At 45.7% G+C, this 20,305-nt stretch overlaps 1 protein-coding gene across 5 annotated transcripts in view; it reads left to right on the forward strand.

Annotated features, from left to right (window-relative positions):
- Positions 1–20,305, forward strand: part of FAM168A (family with sequence similarity 168 member A) — a 189,122-nt gene that overhangs the window by 158,658 nt on the left and 10,159 nt on the right. For 3 of the 5 annotated variants that reach the window (XM_074335805.1, XM_019744364.2, XM_074335804.1), the window contains 3 exons: positions 4,399–4,479; positions 9,459–9,485; positions 14,450–14,575. In XM_074335805.1, coding sequence (XP_074191906.1) covers positions 4,399–4,479; positions 9,459–9,485; positions 14,450–14,575 — 234 coding nt within the window. The remainder of the gene's footprint in view (positions 1–4,398; positions 4,480–9,458; positions 9,486–14,449; positions 14,576–20,305) is intronic. The other 2 variants (XM_019744365.2, XM_074335806.1) reach the window with 2 other exon arrangements.

The following is a 20,305-nucleotide window of genomic DNA, read 5'->3' on the forward strand; positions in this document are numbered from 1 at the left end:
GGTGGGAAATAGACTGCGTGGAATCCAAGGTAGAAGGAGGGAGAGCAGTTGAGAAGCTATTGCAATCATCTAGGTGAGAGAGAGTGGTGACGTGGAGTAGGATAGCAAGTGTATAGGCCATGAGATTTGGTCAGAGTCTGAATATGTTCTGAAGGTGGAACCGAAAGGATTAGCTGCTGGACTAGATGTGCGTAGGAGAGAAAGCAGAGAGTCAAGGGTGGTCCCAAGGTTTCTGGCCCGAGGAGCTGGAAGAAGGAATTGTCACTGGTGAAGAGAAATCTGCAAAGTAAGCTTGGAAAGGAGTGGGAAGATAGGAAGTAAAATTTTATTTTTGAATCTTTTAAGTTTGAAATACTAATAGCTAACTTTTTGAAGGCTTAACTGTGTGCCTGGCTCCTAATGCTTTGAAATCTTAACTAATTCAATACTTTTAGTAACCTATTAGGTAAGTAATCTTCGTCCTTTTTTACAGATGGGAAAACTAAGGCACAAGAAGGTTAAGTAAGTGACCCAAGATCACACAGATAATTACCAGTGGTGCTGACGTTGAAACCTAAGCCTAGCTCTAGCTCCAGAGACCACTCGTCACCTCTCTGCCTATAGCCTTGACGTCTAGGAAACATCCAAGTGCAGATGCTGAGTTGGCAGTTAGATACTATACTATTAGGTTGGTACAAACGTAGTTGCGGTTTCAAAGGTGAAAAATAATTGCAAAACCACAATTATGTTTGCACCAGCCTTATAATATATGAGTCAGGAGTTGAGGAGAGTAGTCTGGTCTAGCAATATTAAACTCAGGCATAGTTACCGGACAGATGAAGCTAAAAGGTAAGTAAGGTCGGGTCAGCCACCATAAAGGGAGACATGGTCATAAGAAGAGAAAATGATAAGATCAAACCCCCGAAGACAACCTGCCTTCTCAGGTGTGGTTAACCCTTCAGTCCTGTTCCTTAGAAGAGGAAGGACTGGACCAAATAGAGCTCCCTTTAATGCTGGCATTCTGTGATACCTGCCAAAATCAAGTGACTAAAAATAATTCTACTTAGAAACATTGAAGGAAGATCTTGTAATTGCCCCTAAAGTAAAAGGCAGCTGAAGTGATGTAACAGGTGTGCTTACCCTTGGCTGCGCAGTCTCTTCTCATGAAGACAAATACAAATTTCAGCCATGAGACTGGATCACTTTGCTTCCCGGATTAACCCCCTGACTTTCTTGAGAACTGGAAGACCTCCAGATTGCTAATTAAGTGACAAGTTGGCTGCCTTGGTTCTGAAATCAGAAAATGATTGAGGTGGGGAAGAGAGATTCTTTTTCTTTGGAGTTGGAAAGGATTTAGGGAAAGGCATATTAACAAAGATACATTATTAAAGCTCAATATTTACAAATCCCAAAGAAGCTTTTAGGGACTTAAGGATTTAATCTTTGACTTTTAAAATCAGCTTTCCATTGTCAGTCAAAATACCAGTGAGCATTAAAAAACTACAGGGAGCAATGAGACCGGCACTTACACACTGCTAGTGCAAGTACAAATTGACCGTCTTTCTAGAAAGCAGTGTGACACAGTATTTGAATATTCTTAGCATGTCACTTTCTTGTCATCTCAGCTGCTGTAGACCTAATGTGAGCCCCATCGTCTATTGACAGTAGTTTGCAATAGCCTCTGTGCTTCTCTACCCTTCCCTTCGTACAGTATGTTTCCAACACAGCAATAAGAATGACCCTTTTCAAACACAAGTCAGGTCATGTTATTCTTCTGCTCAACACCCCAGGATGACTTCTCATTTCACTCTGATTAAAAATCAAAGTCTACAGTAGCCTGGAAGGCCTTCTGGGAACTGACCAGCGCTTTGTCTCTGACTTCCTCTGTTAGCGCCTTCCCCCCTCACTTGTTCTCCTTCAGCCACACTGACCGCTTTGCTGTTCCTCCCACGTGTCCCATGTACTGTGAATTCAGGGCCTTTGCACTGACTGTTTCCTTTGAAATGCTCTCTTTTCAGCCTTTGGCTTGGTTAACTCTGTTTCTTTCAAGTCTTTGCGAAAATCTTACCTTCTTAATGTGTCTTATGCTGGTTACCTGGTTTAATATGGCATTGCTCTCCCCACCCCCAACACTGTGGCGCTCCTGCTGTCCTTTATCCTGCCCTTTTTCTCTTTTCCGTAGCACTTAAGACTATATTTGTTTGTATTTACTGTTTATCCACTGCCTTCTCACTCCATCTTAGAATCTAAGCTCCACAAGGGCTGGGATCTTAGTGACTGGTACGAAGTAAGTACTCAAGTATTTGTTGAATGGATGAGCTTTAAAAAATAGCACTGTCTTTTGACCTAGAAATCTAATTTCTAGAACTGGTTCCTAAAGAAATAATCAGAGATGCAGCCAAAATTTACTTAGGTTATCCTCATAGCTTATTTATAATAATGAACATTTGCAAACAACCTAAACATCTAAAAATAGAGTAATGGTTAAATGATTTGATATAGCTACATAATGGAATATTTTAAAGATACTAAATGTTTTTAAAGAATGTGTAATTACATGGGAAAATCTTTATAATGTTAAAGTGTTTTGAAGGTAGAATATAAAACTGTATATACCCCTGCCTCACACCATATACAAAAATGGATTAATGATCTAAATATAAGAGCCAAAACCATAAAACTCTTAGAAGGAAAGATAAAGGTAAATCTTCATGACCTCAGATTTGGCAATGAATTCTTAGATGTACCACCAGAAAATATGAGCCCAAAAGAAAAAAATAGATAAATTGGACTTCATTAAAATTTTAAAAATTTTTCATCAAAGGCATGATCAAGAAAGTGAAAAGACAACCCATACAATGGGAGAATATATTTGCAAATTATGTATCTGATAAGGGTTTACCATCCAGAATATATTTTAAAAACTCCTGTAATTCAGTAACAAAAACAAACAATTCAGTAAAAAATGAGCAGATGTTTTGAGTAGACATTTCTCCAAAGAAGATATACAAATGCCAATGAGCACATTAAAAGATGCTCAATGTTGTTAAGCATTAGGGAAATGTAAATCAAAACCAAAATGAGATATCACTGCTTCACACCTAGGAAGATGTCTATAATCAAAACCAGAAAATAACAAGTGTTAGTGAGGATGTGGAGAAATTAGAATCTTTATGAATTGTTTGTGGGAATGTAAAATGGTGCAGCCACTGTGGAAAACAGGTTCATCAAAAAGCAAAACATATAATAATCATATGACCCAGCAATGCTGCTCCTGGTTATATAACCCAGAGGAATTGAAAACAGGACTCACATACTTGCATCACAATGTTCATAGCAGCATTGTTCACAGTAGCCAAAAGGCAGAAACAACCCACGTGTCCATCAATGGATGAATGGAGAAACAAAATGTGGCAATAGCCATACAATGGAATATTGTTCAGCCATAAAAAGAAGTAAAGGTCTGATACATGCTACAACATGGATGAACCTTGAAAATATTATGCTAAGTGAAAGAGGCCGGACATAAAAGAACAAATAGTGTTTGATTCCACTTATATAGAGTATCCAGAATAGGCAAGTTCATGGAGACAGAAAGTAGATTAGATGTTAACAAGGGGCTACAGGGAGACGGAATGGGGAGTTACTGCTTAACGGGTACAGAGTTTGTTTGGAGGTGATTAAAAAGTTTTACAGATAATGGGGATGGTTGCCAACATCGTGGATGCAATTAATGCCACTGAATCATACACTTAAAATGGTTAAAATCACAAATTTTGATACATATATTTTGCCCCAGGAAAAAATTTCAAAAACGCAAGACACCTATAGAGTATGCAGTGGTGGGCTGATCTGGCCGTTGGGCTCTCCGAGACAGTTGTAAGCATCTCTTCCCAACTACTCGTTCCGTAATGTTGGTAGCTTGAAATTGGCCATGGTGGGAGTATTTACATTGTGGAACTTGGCAAGTGCTACAAAACAGAGCTCCACCGCAGTCCCCTCGAGCCAGTTGTTAAATATTTACCAGCACACCACTGAATATATGTATATAAAAGTGCACAGAGAACTGTCTGGAAGGATAGATGCCAAGTTGTTATTACCTCTAGAGAAAAGAGTATTGTGGCAGGAATGTAAAAGTAAACTTACACTTTTCCCATATACATTTCTATATTGTTTCAATATTTTTACAGTGAGCATATAGACATATGTTTCTTGTACTGTTTTTTGGTGTGTTTTTTAATGGACAGGAAAATCTGCATGTGTCGGGATTGTGTTGGTGGCTCTTCTCTTGAGAGTATAAAAGCTGGTCACATATACTGTCTGAAATGGCCCATGAAGAGGATGAACTGGATTCTGTTTTCTCAGAAATCTGCTTTTCTTCTTGCCTTGCTCAATAGAGCCTTTCTTGTGTCTTTGTAGGTTACCCCACAGCCTACCCGGCAGCGGCCCCTGCTTACAATCCCAGCCTGTACCCTACCAATAGCCCCAGTTACGCTCCAGGTAAGGAGAAAATGAAGATGGTAGTGGTAAGTGGGGTGGGCAGTGGGATCTCTTTGGAAAAACAAATCCACCTGCTGCTGGCCTTGCCCTGTCCTTAATTGCTTTGGGCTCAGCTTGTCCAAGTCTGATTCTCCTGGGAGTTCCCTCTGGGAACTGGGGCAGTTCAGCCTCACCGTGGGGGCAAGAGTGAAATCTCCGTTCTACTTGGGCTTCAGGGTGGCCCGTTTCTCCTCTGCCGAATGTCTAAGACGTGTCCTCACAGAACGTTCTCTGCTCTCCCAAACAATGTCCAAATCTGGGCTTTGCTCAGTTGCCCCTGAGGGTATCACTGAGAAACACACAAACCCACACACACACCCCACACACACACCCAGACTTTCTGGGTTGCGGAGTTAGAAAAGTGAGAGACTTGCCACCAGAGGGTAAAAAGCTGGTTTTTAATGTGACGCAAGGAACTTGTTTTTCACAAATAATAAAGGCCCAACACTCCTTGGAAAGACATAGGTTTGGAAATGTTGAAAAAGTTTGTTCTCGTTTGGGCTAGGAGGATGAAGAGGTCTTCCCACTGACCTTACTCCCCACACTCAGCTGGTGTTTTAACACCCGCGGGCAGGAGACGGAGTGTGGGCTCTGCACTCAGCCCCGGGTTTGAATCCCAATTACTCAGCTCACTAGTGGTGAGGCCTTGGACGTCACCTCACCTCTCTGACACATGTGCTACCTTCCTCAGGGTTGTAGGAGGTTTTATGTAAGTGCCTCTTTGTATGCTCGTCAAGGATTTATTGGTTGAATGTCCTCTACGCTGGGATAAAAAAAAAAAGAGAGGATGCCATCTTTGCCTAAAGTAGCTTACAGTCCATGTGGGAGCTGGCACATAAACAAATGCGTGGCTGTACCGTGGGATGAGTGTTGTAAAAGGAATACATAGGCGAGGGGAGGAAGCTGAGGCATGGACAACAGTCTCCTGAGGTTGAAAGTGTAGGGGAGGCTTCCCAGAGGGCCCAGAAGTAGAGACTTGAGGAAGAAGCGGGAGCCATTCTTTTACGCACCCAGAGGCAGCGCCGGGCGTTCTAGGCAGAGTGGAGCCTGAGCAAAGGTGTGGAGGGTGAGGACAGACACGGAGGCTGCGAGTGCTGGCAGTGCTTGCAGCGTGGGAGCAGGGAGGACAGTAGATGAATCTGAGCTGCAGACGTGCAAGGGCCCTATTTGGAAAGTGTCATGATAATACCCCCATTTCCTTGTTTAGTAATTACTGTTCTAAAGTTAGAAAGCTTGAAAAGACCTCAGAGGTCCCCCAGTTCAGCCCCTTCTCTTGACAAGGGAGGTTCAGAGCAAAGCAGTGTTTTGTCCAAATTACCCAGTGAATCCGCAACAGCATGTGGACCAGAACCCGGGGCAGATCCTCTGGCACTTGGTCTAGTGCTTCCCTGGGGCCAACCCAGTACTCACTCTGCTGTCACTCCCTTTTCCTCTGGGACGTTGAGATGACAGAAAACCATGGACTATGTCAGAAGACCTCGATTTGAGTCCGGACTCAGTCACTTTTTAGATCAGCACCCTTCAAGTCACCCGCACTCTGAACCTCAACTGTCAGTCTCTAAAGTGGGCGTGACATCACAGACATGATGCACACGTCATTACACACATCATTGTACACACGTACACACATCATGCAGCTGTCAGACCCTTCTGTTTGGGGCAGATGAGAACTGTTGTATGCAAATTAGTGATGTTGACCCCTGAAGTGTTTACATAGACATGTCATTCCACAGACATTTATTCTGACCTTGCTCTGCGTGAGGCACTGTGGAAGCCACTGTAGGTGACTCATACTTGGGGAAGCTGCAGACATTGGCCTCAAAGAGCTTGTGAGGGGAGCAGTGACACAGGCTGAGAACCTATAATAGTTTTTCAGCATTGATATTTTATTCTGCATTTCCCCCAAATCTATAATAGGCAGACACAATAAAAGCTACAGAAATTCTCCCTGATAAACTACTTAATCAAATTTGGTAAGTTCTGCCTTAAAAACGATGGTGGTTTTGATTATCAGTTATCTCACGACATAGAAATGATTTCAGTGTAAATACTATGAGATCTGTGAGCTGGCTTGGTGAACTATCCAGTCGGAAACAAAACGAGTAGTTGCAGAAGGTCAGGTAAGATCAGGAGCGAAGAGGAGGCGTTGCCTTTCTTGGCAGGAGGCCATCAGCAACCTGTGTGGAAGCCACGTCAGTGAGGTGGCGAGGCAGGGAGCGCAGCGCAGTCTTAGCAGATGGAGCCCACTCTTATGAGAGGCTTGGCCACAGGGAGAGGAGAACAAGAGGGTATTGACTAGAAGGGAACGTGGAGTCAGAGGAGGTGTTATTGGAGAGGGCATGGTTAAATACGTACTGGGAAGGGGCAAGTGGAGAGGACGAGTCGGAGATGGAGGGGAAGGGGTGCCAGATGGATCCGGGCCTCCAAGGAGACTGCAGTGGGCTGGCAAATCTACGTTTCTTTGTTTGGGGGAGCAGGTAGAATGGGTGCCTCACAGGGGAGCGGTTCTCCCTCTCAGACTATAGAAAAGGTCACAGGTGGATAAGCTTAGAATAAATTGCCCAGTGGAAAGTAGAGAGTTCTTATCTAACGATGGGATTCCCTGAGATAGGTGAGCAAGGCTGGAGGGGAGGTTTGTAAGTACAGAGGTCAGGGGGTGAGGAGTGGGAGAGGAAGCGACAACAGGTGAAAGCCAGGTAACACTGGAAGCCCAGCTGAGGGTGGATGTGGTGCGTATGTCAAGACTACTCCCTCGCACTGGGGTATTTTCTCACGATGGTCACAACTTCTGGTGAGAGGTTGTAGAATTGTTTTAGGATTAGTTTGGCAAGAAAGTAGAGGATTGGAAATAAATAGCTAATGTTTGTTGAATGGTTCCTGTGTGCCAGGGCCTATTTTGGGCTCTTTATGGATATTAACTTGTTTTATATCCAGCAAACCTTTGATGTCAGCACTATTGTTATTCACGTTTTCCAAATGGGAAACTAAAACGTAGGGAAATTAGGGAACTAGCACAAAGATCCAAGCCCAGCCTTCCTGCCACTACCCACGTGTGCTCTTAACCACTACATAACAGGTGCAGTTGGCCCAAGAAACTGAGGGGTCACACTAGAGCAACCAGACTAGAGAGAGAGAAGGGGGAGCAGGCAGGAGGAGGCTGAAACGGGGTGTGGGGGGAATGAATGTAGAGATTGGAAAGCCCTGGGCATATATAAAGTACTGATTAAGTTTCAGTTTTAAAACAAAATATCATCCCTCATCAAACTTGATTTTCCCGTTTTATGTTTTAAAAAGTCAATAGATTTCTAAGTTATGACTAAATCAACCCAGTTCATTTTCTCAGAAACCCACAAATCCACTAGAGGGGATGGTAATTAGCATATTGTCAGAAAGCCCCAAACTGGGAATTGGAAGACCAGGGTTATAACAACCAACACTGCTACTGATTTGGGTATAACATTGGGCAGATCCCTTCTCTTAAGAGTTACACACACACACACACACACACACACACACACACACACACACACCCATACCCCACCCCACACCTCCACCTCCCTACCCTGCTATTTCCTATGTTGGGAGGCTGGGCTCTGCATTCACCAGGTCTTCTGATTGTGGTGGGGAAGCTCTGGCTAGAGAAACTAACTGGCTCAGGGACAGAGAGGACACTGTAGGTTACTCAGCTTCCTGCCAGAGCCCTCATTTGTGATGCAGAGACATGCCTGCGGGGTAGAAACCTGCAAAGGAGCCAGGCTCTCAGGTTTAAATTTCTCTCAGCTTCTTCAAGGAGACCAAGATGTTGATGCAGAGAGAGCTATTTTTAGCAGCTCTGAGTACCCTAAAATGTCATGGGTCCAGGATGCAGGGATATACTGCATTGGTTCTGAGGGCAGTGAAGGTACTTGGAGCTTTTCCCCAAGCTCTTAATGATGTTAGGAATCTTAGTTAAGAACGCTTTGGCCCCATTAGAGGCAGGAACCAACTGAGACTTGTTTTCAGAATCTGGAAACCAAAGGATGTGTCGTATTAATGGTAATCTGACTTGAAAATGAAAAGAGAGGATAAAAAGGATAACTAGTGTAGATGAGAATAAAATACTGTCTCACAAGAAATCTGTTTATAAATCATTTTCATCTATTGCCTCACTTCATTTCCCAACAGCCTTGTAAAATACAAATATAATGTTCCCATTTTACAGACGATGAGCTGGGGAAAGGCATTTGGGTTTGCTGAACACCTGCCCTCTATCTTCTAGGCACCGAGCAAAGCATGTCACAAATGTTCATGTTTCCCTCATTCTTGGGAGTTAGACTCTCTGCACACTTTTTCTTCCTCCAGTTTTGCTCAGTGAGGTTAAGTAACTTGTCCAAAGTTGCCCAGCTAAAAAGCAGTGGAGCTGGGATTCAAACCCCGTCTGTCTGAGCCCACAGCCTCTGCTCCTACAACACCGCGTTTCCCCAGAGGCTTCAGGGAATGAAGTGCCTCTGCATTGGTCCTTGCTCTCTGGAGCTTTAGAGAGAACTCTTCAGATGCCAAAGGTGATGATTTTGTCCCTGAACCTTCACGTTCTCTAGCACATAATGTCTGTCACGTGTGAAGTCCCTCTGTAGTACGTGGGAGAATTGAAACTTACTCTTAGCATGGAAGCCAGAAGCAGGAGCGTGGGCTTGTTTATACCCAGTCAGCTCCTGATCAGCTGCCTGGAAGATGCTGTGGCAGCCAAGGAGGTGCCCCCCCCCTCCACGAATAGGGTTTTCTGGATGGCAAGTCTGTCACTCCCCTCCAGGGTAGAAGCGTTTGGCACCCTCTGCATTCTGTTTCTTGTGTGGCCTGGGGTAAACTGCTATCTTGAGACAAAGTCTGTTTTTGTAACTTTAATGTGGACTATTTTGCACAAATTCTTAGTGGTAATTTCAACTAACATTTCTATCCAACAGAGTTTCAGTTCCTGCATTCAGCTTATGGTAGGAGAGCTATTTTTCCTCATATGTATTATGGCCTATGAATGTGTTATATCGTAACAACGGTAGATCCCCTTTCCTTTCCTCCCCAAATCCCATTCCCTAGGCTTGGGCTCCCCCAGGTGGCTCAGCAGCAGTTCCTAAAGCATGCAGGAACATGTCTGATGGTGCAAATCATGGGTTGGAGACACACATGAACCGTCCCCTAGGGCAGCAGTGAGGGAGCATGGCACTAAAAGGCGTCTCTCCCCTTCCTCCCTCCGGGGTCCCTGTCTGACCCACGTCAGAAACCTTCACCCTAACTTGACTGCTGAATTCAAACAAACAAGTGAACGAAAATTGCTGGGCCTGCGTGGCTCCTCTGCTGGCTTCATGCAGCTCCTGTGGAGGAGTCCCTGGATTATACCTATGAGAACCCAAAAGACCAGTCTGCCCCACGATCAGATTTTTCATCTCCATTGGTGGTCTGACATGTTTGAAGACCTGGTTGACTTGAGATACACAGTCTGTTTCATTCGCCCAGATCTTGATCTGGATCGTTTTCAGGGCGTTGTCCTGGATGGAGAGAGGCGAGGGCCCAGTGTGCTGAAATGAGCAAGGGACCCAAGCTGGGTTCTCTGGGCAGTGTGGACTCCAGGCCCAAGGCACCACGGGAACTTGTGGGCACCTGTGAGGGTCTCAGCAGTATAACTTGACTAGGTCCTTTTTGTCATAGACAGGAAGGGACCATGGGAGGGACTTGCCACTGTCACCACCCTCACCTGGGCTGCTCAGGGCAATTTTTTGGTAAAATCTCTGCACACTTTTTCAGCTTTTACCCTGGAATCATTTGGATGTTGAATATTGAACTTATGCGTGGCACATCTTTCAGGAGATGAGCTGTGAAAATTTCTCCTTGCCGCTGCTGTGGGCTGTTTGATCTTGGGCAATTTGCTAATGTCTCCAGGCCATCGATAATGTGTTTCATTCCAGAAGATCTTTGAGGTCCCTTTAAATGCTAACAGCCTATCCTCTTGTATTTTTATTATTTGAATTTTGCTAGTTGCAGACTTGTTTCTCTCATCATTTATGGGGAGTCATTTTTTGTTTGCCTCAGGATATATGCACTTAGAAGACTCCATAAAAATTGGGAGAAGCTCTCTTGCTTTCTCACTTCTCCAGTTATAGCTTGTGTAGTTCCATGCGAGGCCCTTTGAAGATACAAAGACCAGTAAGACAGGGTCCCTGTTCTCAAGGAGCTCACAGTTTAGCGCGGAAGACAGAGAAGCCAGAAAGTGCAGGGGCTTCTCAGGATTAGAGGGACTGGGATTGTGAACCATACGGGATCCATGAGGGGGCGAAGGTTAAGGGGTGGGTAAAAGAAAGACTTTGTAGTAGAGATGCGTCTTCAGCTCATGATTGGTGGATTAATAAATGTTTACTGCATAGCATTTGGGGAAAGACCTGCCAGGAAGAGTGAGCATTGTGAACAAAAATAGAGAGATGCAACGTTCCTTGGCGTATTTCGGGAATGATAAACAGTTTGTGTGGCAGTAGTGCAGGGGCAGAGAGTGAGAACAGGAGCGAGTCTGCAGCGATCATAGGACTAGATCACGAAGGCCTTGAATGCCACGCAAGGCGTCCAGCCTTCAGCCTGTAGGCAGTGGACAGCCATGGAATGTGTTTAAGAAATGTTTTGTCATTAGGTTTAGGTCTTAGAACTATCGCTGTAAATGTGGCTTGGAGATTAGAGTTGGCAGGATTAAAAGCAAACAGAACTATGAGGAAGCTATTGCAGTAGTTCTGGTGAGAGATGATGAGGGCTTGAGTTAGAGCTGTTCACAGCTGTGAGGATGGAGGGCTGGACAGAGCCAATGGACAGGCTTAGAAACTGTAAGACTGGGTGACACTTTATTCTTGATCCTTACGTCAGTGCTAGGAAGTGATCGTTATTGCCGTTTTATGAGACAACAACACTGAAGTTTTAGAAAGGTTGTGTGACTTGCCCAAGGTCTCACAGTTAATAAGTGGCACAGCCCAGGCTAAAATTCAGATTTCCTGACTTACTACGTTGTTCAGGATGATGGTCCCTTGCTGCCTCTCTTCCTTGTAAGTGTGCTTACTAGACTGTTTCAAGTGTCAGAGGGCGTGAGGGCCCCGTACCTGGGGAAGTGAACAACCCAGCACCCGGATGTGGGCAGCATGCTGTCACTGGGCCGCAGCCCTGCACTGCCGAGGCTTCCTGCCTCTCTCTCTCTCTCTCTCTCTCTCTCTCTCTGTCTCTCTCTCCCTCTTACCCCTCCCCTTTTTAAATTGAGGAATAGCACATATACTATAGTACATAAAGTGCACTAGTCTCAAATGTACAGCTCAATAATATTTGACATATGTATACACTTGTATTTAACTACCAGCTAAAAATACAGAAGCATTTCTAGGAGTTGGTACCTTTCATGGCACCAGAGCAAACATGCCTGTCAGAGCAGCCGCCTCTGTTACCAGGTCTCTGGAAGCTTCGGCTGGATCGTCTTCGTCCCACAGCTGCGCTGCACCACCACTGCTAGCAGAAGGGGCAGCTTTAGAGTTGTACATGGGGAGGAAGATCATACAATACAGCTGACACACGAAGAAGCCAAGTTGACAGCTGACATGTGTTTTCAGTCTTCCTATTTATACAGTTATTTGAATCACTAAGTATGCAAATACACAAAGAAATACAGAAAATACTAACATTTGTTTTCTTTATAATGACACCAGAAGAAAGTGCCCACTTCTTCGGGAACATGTGCAGTGTAGTTCACTTGATCACTTGGGAAAGACACAATCAAAGGCACAGTCGCACTTGCTTCTTTCCTGGTTAATCTGGAACCTGATCTTACCGTGTGTGATGCTGTCTTGTTCACTCTCTGGTTGGCGTGTGGCTGTGTTGCATCCCCAGCTAGACCGTAAGTCCCTGTGTGCGGTGCCCATGCCCCACGTGTGTCCCGTCCACGTGGCCCTCCCAGTGCTGAGTGCAGGGTAGGCCTGTCACTCTCAGATTAAGTTTGATTTACTTACCTTTGTCACACAGTCCTTCAGGCTCATGTCAGACTTGTGGCTTATGATGAAAATTATGGTAAATTACGCACCACTTCGGGGAACAACTGGACCGGAGCTGGACCTCCAAATTCTCCAAATTCTCTGCAGCCAAATTCAGCCCTCCTGCTCCCTGGTGGAGTCCCTGTGGGGTCTTGAGGGCATGGACTTGCTCTGTCTGACTTCTCAGAGCTACAAGTTTCACCGTTAGGGAGTTGCTTTGGGTGGCCAGGGCTCTCCAGCCACATGGAATGGCAGGTTCTAAATTTGGAGACATCTTGATAAGATTTTCAACACTAATTGGACCCATTATTGATCCGCAGCCCCCACTTACCCCCTCTCCCGGGAAAAGAAACCCAGGGTAATTGTTTATAACCGACTGCCCTCCTCCTGCATTGTCTGCAGAGCCATGTCGTGATGTCCGGCAAAGGCCCTGGACTGTGCATGGAATTCTGCGGGGTCCCCATTTCTTCTGCCAGAATTCTCCTTTTAGTGTCACTTCCCTGCCCATGATTTCCTTCTCATTTGTCAGCATCCGCTGTATGTATTGCGGGCCATTAATGCAAGCACAGGGTGAGCCCAGAACAACTACACTTCCAGCCTCGATCAGTAAAAGCAGCAGAGTCCTTGATCTCCTTCTCTGGGCCCAGTACCTTCATGACTGAAGGAACCAGGGCCGTTACCTGTTACTGGGACAGGCAGGGGGTGATGGGATCTCTCTGGAGATGGACTGTCCCTGTCCGGGTGGAATTATAGACTACAGACACACTTTCTTCTCATACCACCCGTCTTACCACAGCCCCTTGTTGAAATGTTTCAAGTATATCAGACGGTTACCAGTGCAGCCCCACCTCCTACTAATATGCTTTAAACACCCACATCCATGACTCCCAAGACCTTATGTGAATGGAAAAGATACTGTTAAAATTATTCTTTTTACCCTAAGTAGCAATTTGGGTCAAGAATGTTTCTCCTCTAGTGTTTGAAAGTATATCAGGGGAAATATCTAAAATGTTAGGCATTTCCCCCCTTTGAAACCCTATTTCCTCTCTCCTTCCCCACAGGATACCATGAAGGTAAGTTTTTTGAGTTATTCCCCACTTCTAGAACATACAAAGCATCATCTTTCACATTTTTCAAGCTGAGCTTTGAGGCAGCCTGGGAAGGCTCTATAGATTTCTTTCAAACTGGCCTCATCTCTATTTCAAACCTACCCCGAGTTTGACATTTACTTTCTTAATGGCCCCAAAGATCATCTCTAATTCATGGAGATATCTCATAGGAGGCACCAGTAGCACCTCAGCGGGAGGAAAAAGGGTGTGTGAGAGGTTTGTCTGGCCCTAGATGGAGACACAGGAGGCGTTAGCAGGGAGTACACTGGCCAACCTGTACCTGCTAAGTTGCCAAAGCTCAGTCCCTTTAGAAGACATGGCAGTCCGGCAAGGTTTGTCATGTGATAATTATTTGGGGGTCTCTCTTTGAAAGCAACTTATTAAACACACCTCCAGCTGAGATTTCAGGCATTAAGTACTCAGTGGGTCCTGACCCAGTGTGTATACTCAAAGGCTCCAAGTTGCTACACATTCATGAAAAAGTGGCTAAGGAATATTCCAGAGCCTTAGGCTAGACACAGTGGGAGGCAGCATTCATAGGCATCTTCGTGGTGTCAGTTGTAGAAAATCCCGACTCCTAATTAGTATAAGCTCAGATTCCCTCCGTTTCAGATCATTTGGAAGCTCAGTTCAGCGCTCCTCTCACTCACCCATCTCAGAAAGGCTGAACCATCTTGTGTGTCTGAACAGGTCCCCTTGGGTTATATGTCTCTGTCCAGCCTGAGACCTTTGCTTTGTGTCTGTGATTGGTGGTGCCGCTTCTTATTTCTGCCTAATGTCATTCTTGTGTCTTCCCTTAAGCAACTCTGCTGATGAAACAGGCCTGGCCACAGAACTCGTCTTCCTGTGGCACTGAAGGCACCTTTCACCTCCCTGTGGACACCGGGACCGAGAACCGAACTTATCAAGCATCCTCTGCGGCTTTCAGTAAATACAGCCTGTCTCCTCCTTTCGTTGTTCCCCTCGGTTGGGACTGATTTGTCTCTTAGGAAGAAAGGAAAGGGAACTTTTAAAACTGACACTTGTAAGACAGTTTTAAGAGGTTCTCCTACCCATGCAAGAAATTTTCCCTCTTCATACAGGAAAGGTCATCCTCTTTGATCGTGCCACCAGCTTTGGGGAGACCCAGAGCAGGGAGGGAGGGAGAAGGGAGGACAGAGGGAACATGTGGGCGCCTGCCTGTGGACCTCTAGACAGAGAGGCTCCGCCCGCTAGCACAGGGTTTCTCGGCCGCGGCACCGCGGACATCTGGATCCCATCATGCTTTGCTGTGGAGGGCTGTCGTGTGCCTCGTAGGATGCTTAGAGCGTCCCTTGCCTCTGCCCACTGGATGCCAGTAGCAAACCCTCATTATGACAATCAAAAGTGTCTCTAAACATTGCTGACTATCCCTGGGAGGCACAGTTGCCCCCTGCACGAGAAATCCTGCCCCCGTGGAAGCTGACTGTGGGAGTAGAGTGTGTGCACAGGGTCCTCGGGGAGGACAGAACCATTTGGCCAGTCAGATTGGTCACTCGCACCTGGAGGCTCAGTGGGGTGACTGGTGGTTTCACCGTCACATCTGATTTTTAACACAAAATGGCTCCACTGGGTAGAATGAGGACCAGTGTTTAGAAACGACGGAGTGGCATTTTGACTCGATGTAAGTGGGAATGGTGTGCTTGTCGGAGCTTTCCAAAAGAGAGATAGCTGGCTTTGCATGTGGGGAGTCCCTGTCTCTTCAGTTGTTCCGGGGAGGTGGGGGGGCTGGACAAGCCCTCGGGGGGATGTTGCAGACGAGGCCCCGTGGTCCTTGGCTCAGGGCATCGTGAGTCTATTAAGTAGATTAGAAGAATGTAGCGTAAGTATTTCTCTTCTTTAAAATACTCAGTGTTATTTTCTCCTTAGTTCTCGTTGCCCCTAGATGTCATCATCAACTTATGTTTCTATACAACCTAACTCTCACCTCCTGGAGAATATGCTTTCATAATCACCCTCTCATTTAATCTACACTGTAGTCCTATTATTTGGATGAATTTTTATTCCAGTTCGAAAGCCTAGGCTCAGAAAGGTAATATACCTGTTGCCATCCAACCTAGTAAGCAGCACAACTAGAAAAAGATATCACCCAGGTTAAGTTGCTGTTACTGTCTTTTTTCATGAGATTAATTGTCCTCTTTAAGAGACGGATGGCAGCAGTGGGGAGTTTTTCTAGGTACCCATGGCATGCTAAATGTTGATGGGCACTTACATATTCTTTCTTACATCTACACATATGGATGTGTATAGACGTGTATAGACACACCTTCTGTAATGCAGCAGAAAGAGGCCTGGAGTGGAAGCCCGAAAGAGGTAGATTCTAGGTTTGGTTCAGTGTGACCTCAGATCATTCACGTCCATGCTTCTGACCTTGGTTTTTCCAGCTGTAAGGGGAGGGGGCTGGACTAAGTTAACTTTAAGATTCTCTCTAGCTATTAGGCACCTGATTCTGTCACCTTGGTGCTGGGTCCTTAATACCCTTCACTCTGGCAGGGATGTCCCCTCTGCTGCCCTGACCAGTAGTTAGTTCACTAGCCTTTGCTCACACATGCCCAGGTATGGCGCACTCATTCCCTCCAGCCCTTTCCACAGTGAGAATGTCTGAGTATTAGAAGGCCTTACCTTCTACTGTGTTGAAATCTTCCTGCAGTCCCATCAAAATGTGCACTAGCTACTGTGTTTCCCCGAAAATAAGACCCAGCCGGACAATCAGCTCTAATGCATCTTTTGGAGCAAAAATTAATATAAGACCCAGTATTATATTATACCTGATATATTATTATATTATACCCGGTCTTAGGTTATATAACACCTGGTCTTATATTATAGTAAAATAAGACGGGTCTTCTATTAATTTTTGCTCCAAAAGACGTATTAGAGCTGATTGTCTGGCTGGGTCTTATTTTCAGGGAAACACGGTATGTTCCAGTCCTCTCACAGGTTGTAACAGTCCCTGGAAAGGACCAAAACATACCTCCTCTCTTTTAAGCAAGTAATGTATGAACCTGTGCACTTTTTAAATGGAGGTGGGACTAACTGACCCTCCCACACCCATCAGGGGTCCTCCCAGCACAGATTTGGTGGCTTTCAGTGCTACAGGACCTTCAGGGCACTTTGACACATTCAGTTCAATTTCACCCACACTTGCTACGCCTGTTTGTAAGTAGGTCTTCCTCCTCCGTATTCAGCACCCTCTTGTTCCGCTACCAACAAGGAGACTTGGGGGTCAAGCAGGAATCAGACCAAGAGCTTTGTCCAGACACGTAAATCTAACGCTCAATAACCCGACCTGTGTAAGAGGCTCCCTTGATGTGTGGATCAGTGCCTTGGAGGCACAGGGCACTACAGCTGGAGAGGATTTATGCCCGTGCGGAAGGATTGGAGAGGGGGCTGGGAAAGGTTTCATCTGCTAATGGACACGCTCTGCTTATTCTCTTGGTTGATGGAGCCTAGAATTGCGGTTAGGGAGCTGAGCGAGAACGGCGTCATCAATAAAACCTCTTCCATAAGGCAGAGCTGGGACTTGTAGTGATCAGATTCCTTTTGCCTCTCACAGTGTTGCCTGTAGTGAAACGATGATACAAAGGCTAATACAGCAAATGCCCAAGATTGGCCTGCAGAGGCCTATAACTGACAGCAGCGCTGCCCAGGGGACGGGGAGCCCTGAACTCTGGGCCCAGCTCTGTGCTGATGTGCGGTGCAATTTGGGGGATGTCTCTGCCCCTGTGGGCTCCAGTTCTTATCTGAAACAGAGGGTTGAACGCAAGTCTCTAGTGTCCTTAAGGGACAGCATTCCCAAGACCTACTCTGCGACCTTCAGACTTAGGTAGGCCTCCTTTAAGGAGAGTCCGGCCTCCCCTGAGTGAGTTGAGTCTAAGTTCATTTGAGCAAAATGCAGGAGGATTTTTTGTATCAGGCCCAACAGCTTTTACTTAGATGCACAGAGTAATGACCCTGAGTTTTGTGAGACTCAAGGCCGCCGAGGCTGCCAGTGGTCCTCAGGCCGTAAGCAGTATCACCAGGCGGTTATGGAAAGTCCTCTGCAGTGATTTCCTCATAAAAGTTTCACTGAGATACTCAGAGACTTAGAACGGCAGCACTAGAAAGGCCCCTCTGATATTGTCTAGTCCCAGGGAGGGTATTTCTTGAGAGAAGAATTGAGCTGGTTCACTGACAGGGCCCAGGATGGCAGTCCAGGGCAGTTTCTGAGCGTTGTGACCCAAATGGTAACCGTGAGAAACACTGTGCTGAGAGGAAGGACCAGTGAGGCCCGAGTCCCCGCGAGCAGTCGCGCGCGCTCAGCGTCTGGCTGCTCATTATCTCATCTGGGAGACGTGCGTGTTGGTCCTAATGATCTCAAAGGCCTCTTCTAGCTCTGCAATTCTGCTTCTCCCTTCTCAGACTGTCTGGACAAACAGCAAGCTCTTCTGCAGCAGCATCATTTTGGCTGCCACGGCTGTGTTGGCTACTGATTTGTCGTGTGTGTGTGTGTCTTCATTTCATAACATTTCATAAGAAAGGGAAACATTCTCAGACAAGGTTATTCTTAGATGTGGAAACCAAATTCTCCTGCAGTCTCTTGGAGCCTCTTGGTTTTCCTCAGAGGGACGATCTCCCCCCTTTAGAAGGTGATGTCCTTGTGGCATAGAGGGACCACTATCCACACTTCCCCAGGGCATGAAAATTCTAGACCACATTCTCGGGGAGCATACAGGGAAGTCACCCCCATTGCTGACTTGTTGACTTTCAAGAATCATAAAATCATGGCATTTTAAACCATACAATTTTAGAACCTTAGAGTTCTAGAGTCTGTTTCAAGTTGGATCACACCATGGAAGTCACAGTTTAACCTCCTGTCTCCTGTCATCTTTCAGACCAGTCTCTGCTTACACACCCCCGGGACAGGAAGCTCACTAGCTCTCTCTACAGCGAGAGAGGAAGAAATATTAGCTAACCTTTATGAATGGGCTCTGCACTTAGTAATGTGTTTATCACAGTAACCCTGTGAAGTAGATACTGTTACCCCCTTTTACAGATGAGACGGATGCGTCTACAGCTATTAAGTAGTAGCGCTGAGGTCTGGACCCCGGTAGTCAGTCTGGCTCCAGACTGTTTAGAACCACTGCTCCATGCTGGCTAGCTTTCAGAGACAGGCATCTTAGGATTCAGGGGTGCTCTGCCCTCCTGCATAGAAGAGAGGTGCTCTCCACTCTGGCAGGACTCCCCATACCTTGTTTTCTCCATTTAAATCAGGAGTCAGCAAGATAATAAATGCTTTAGGCTTTTCTGGCCATAAAGTCTCTGTTACAACTACCATTGTAGCAGGAAAGCAGCCATGGTCGATATGTAAATGAATGGACATGGCTGTGTTATAGCAAAACTATTTACGAAAACAAGCTATAGTTACCACAAAACATTGTAGTTTGTTGTAAATGTTAATAGTGTGAATTAAAGATTCTGCAGTAAAATAAACTTGGGCACAGTCTTCTGCATATCCCTGTCTTAGAGAGTCACAGTTCATCCTGTCATTTAAAAATTTCTAAGAGTCATGGGATAAAAAGCAAACATATTTATCTCTGTTTTATTTTGCTGCTTTTTTGTGTGTGTGTGTGTGTGTGTGTGTGTGCAAAACAAAGATTACGATCCCTCAGAATCATAGTCCCTTGTGTGCTCTTGGGATGGGCCCATCCTGAGAACCCCTTTTGTTTTCCAGAGAAGTAAACCGTGTTGCTAAGGTGAAGCTCCCCTCCGATGGCTCCTAGATGTCTACTAACCTAGACTCCCTGTGTCCCCCCGGTATCTGCTCCTCTTCCCATGACCACCTCTCAAGATGAGCTCCACAGTCTAGAAACTTGCAGGAATCTGCTCTAGACTTGTCCCTCAAATGACTCCTACCTCCCCTTCTAGTTTCCAGTTCTTATCCATGCTTGTTCTCTTTAATGTATTCTTTCCACTCCATCTTCATTGCTACTTATTTTCCAAGCCTGTTTGACCACAAAATTGGTTCCTCGTGGAACAAACTGGGGATCTGCAGGTGGAAAAATAAATGACATAATTCCGGGGAAGGGCTAGGACACCTTTTGTAGAGCCTTTGTGTGGCGACTAGATAGCAGCTCCCACATCCTGCTAACCATCAGAGACATGGGGGCACCAAGTCAGAGTTGTGATGTGGACTAAGGGAGATTTGTGGCAATATGGCAGCTTGCTTTTACTTGGGGTTAGGGTAGAAGAGACCTAGGATCTTTAGAGCAATGGGATTTTAGTTCAGGAAGAGATCTTCATTCTTAACTTTCTGATTTTACAAAATAAGAAACTAAGGCCCAGAGGCTTGGCAATAGTGACAGCAAATTGGGAGGAAAGCTCAGACTGAAGCCTAGATCTCCTCTTCTAGTAAAGCCCCCTTTCCACTCTGCCCCCAAGTCCCTTTTTGCAGAAACAGTGCCCTGTTGCTGAAAGGGTCCTTGGTGAGCATCTTGTAGGCGAAAGACCTAAGGCCCAGAGAAATTCGGTGATATGTCGGCCACACTAAGTGAGGATGGGGACCACAGGAAGAAGCCCCAGCAGCACCCATTGGGGCTCCAAAGCCAAGGTTCCCTGGTACTTGCCCTTTCTGAGCCCCAGGATACCCTTGAGTTCTAT

The sequence above is a fragment of the Rhinolophus sinicus genome, linkage group LG06 (assembly GCF_036562045.2).
Source record: "Rhinolophus sinicus isolate RSC01 linkage group LG06, ASM3656204v1, whole genome shotgun sequence".
Lineage (NCBI taxonomy): Eukaryota > Metazoa > Chordata > Mammalia > Chiroptera > Rhinolophidae > Rhinolophus > Rhinolophus sinicus.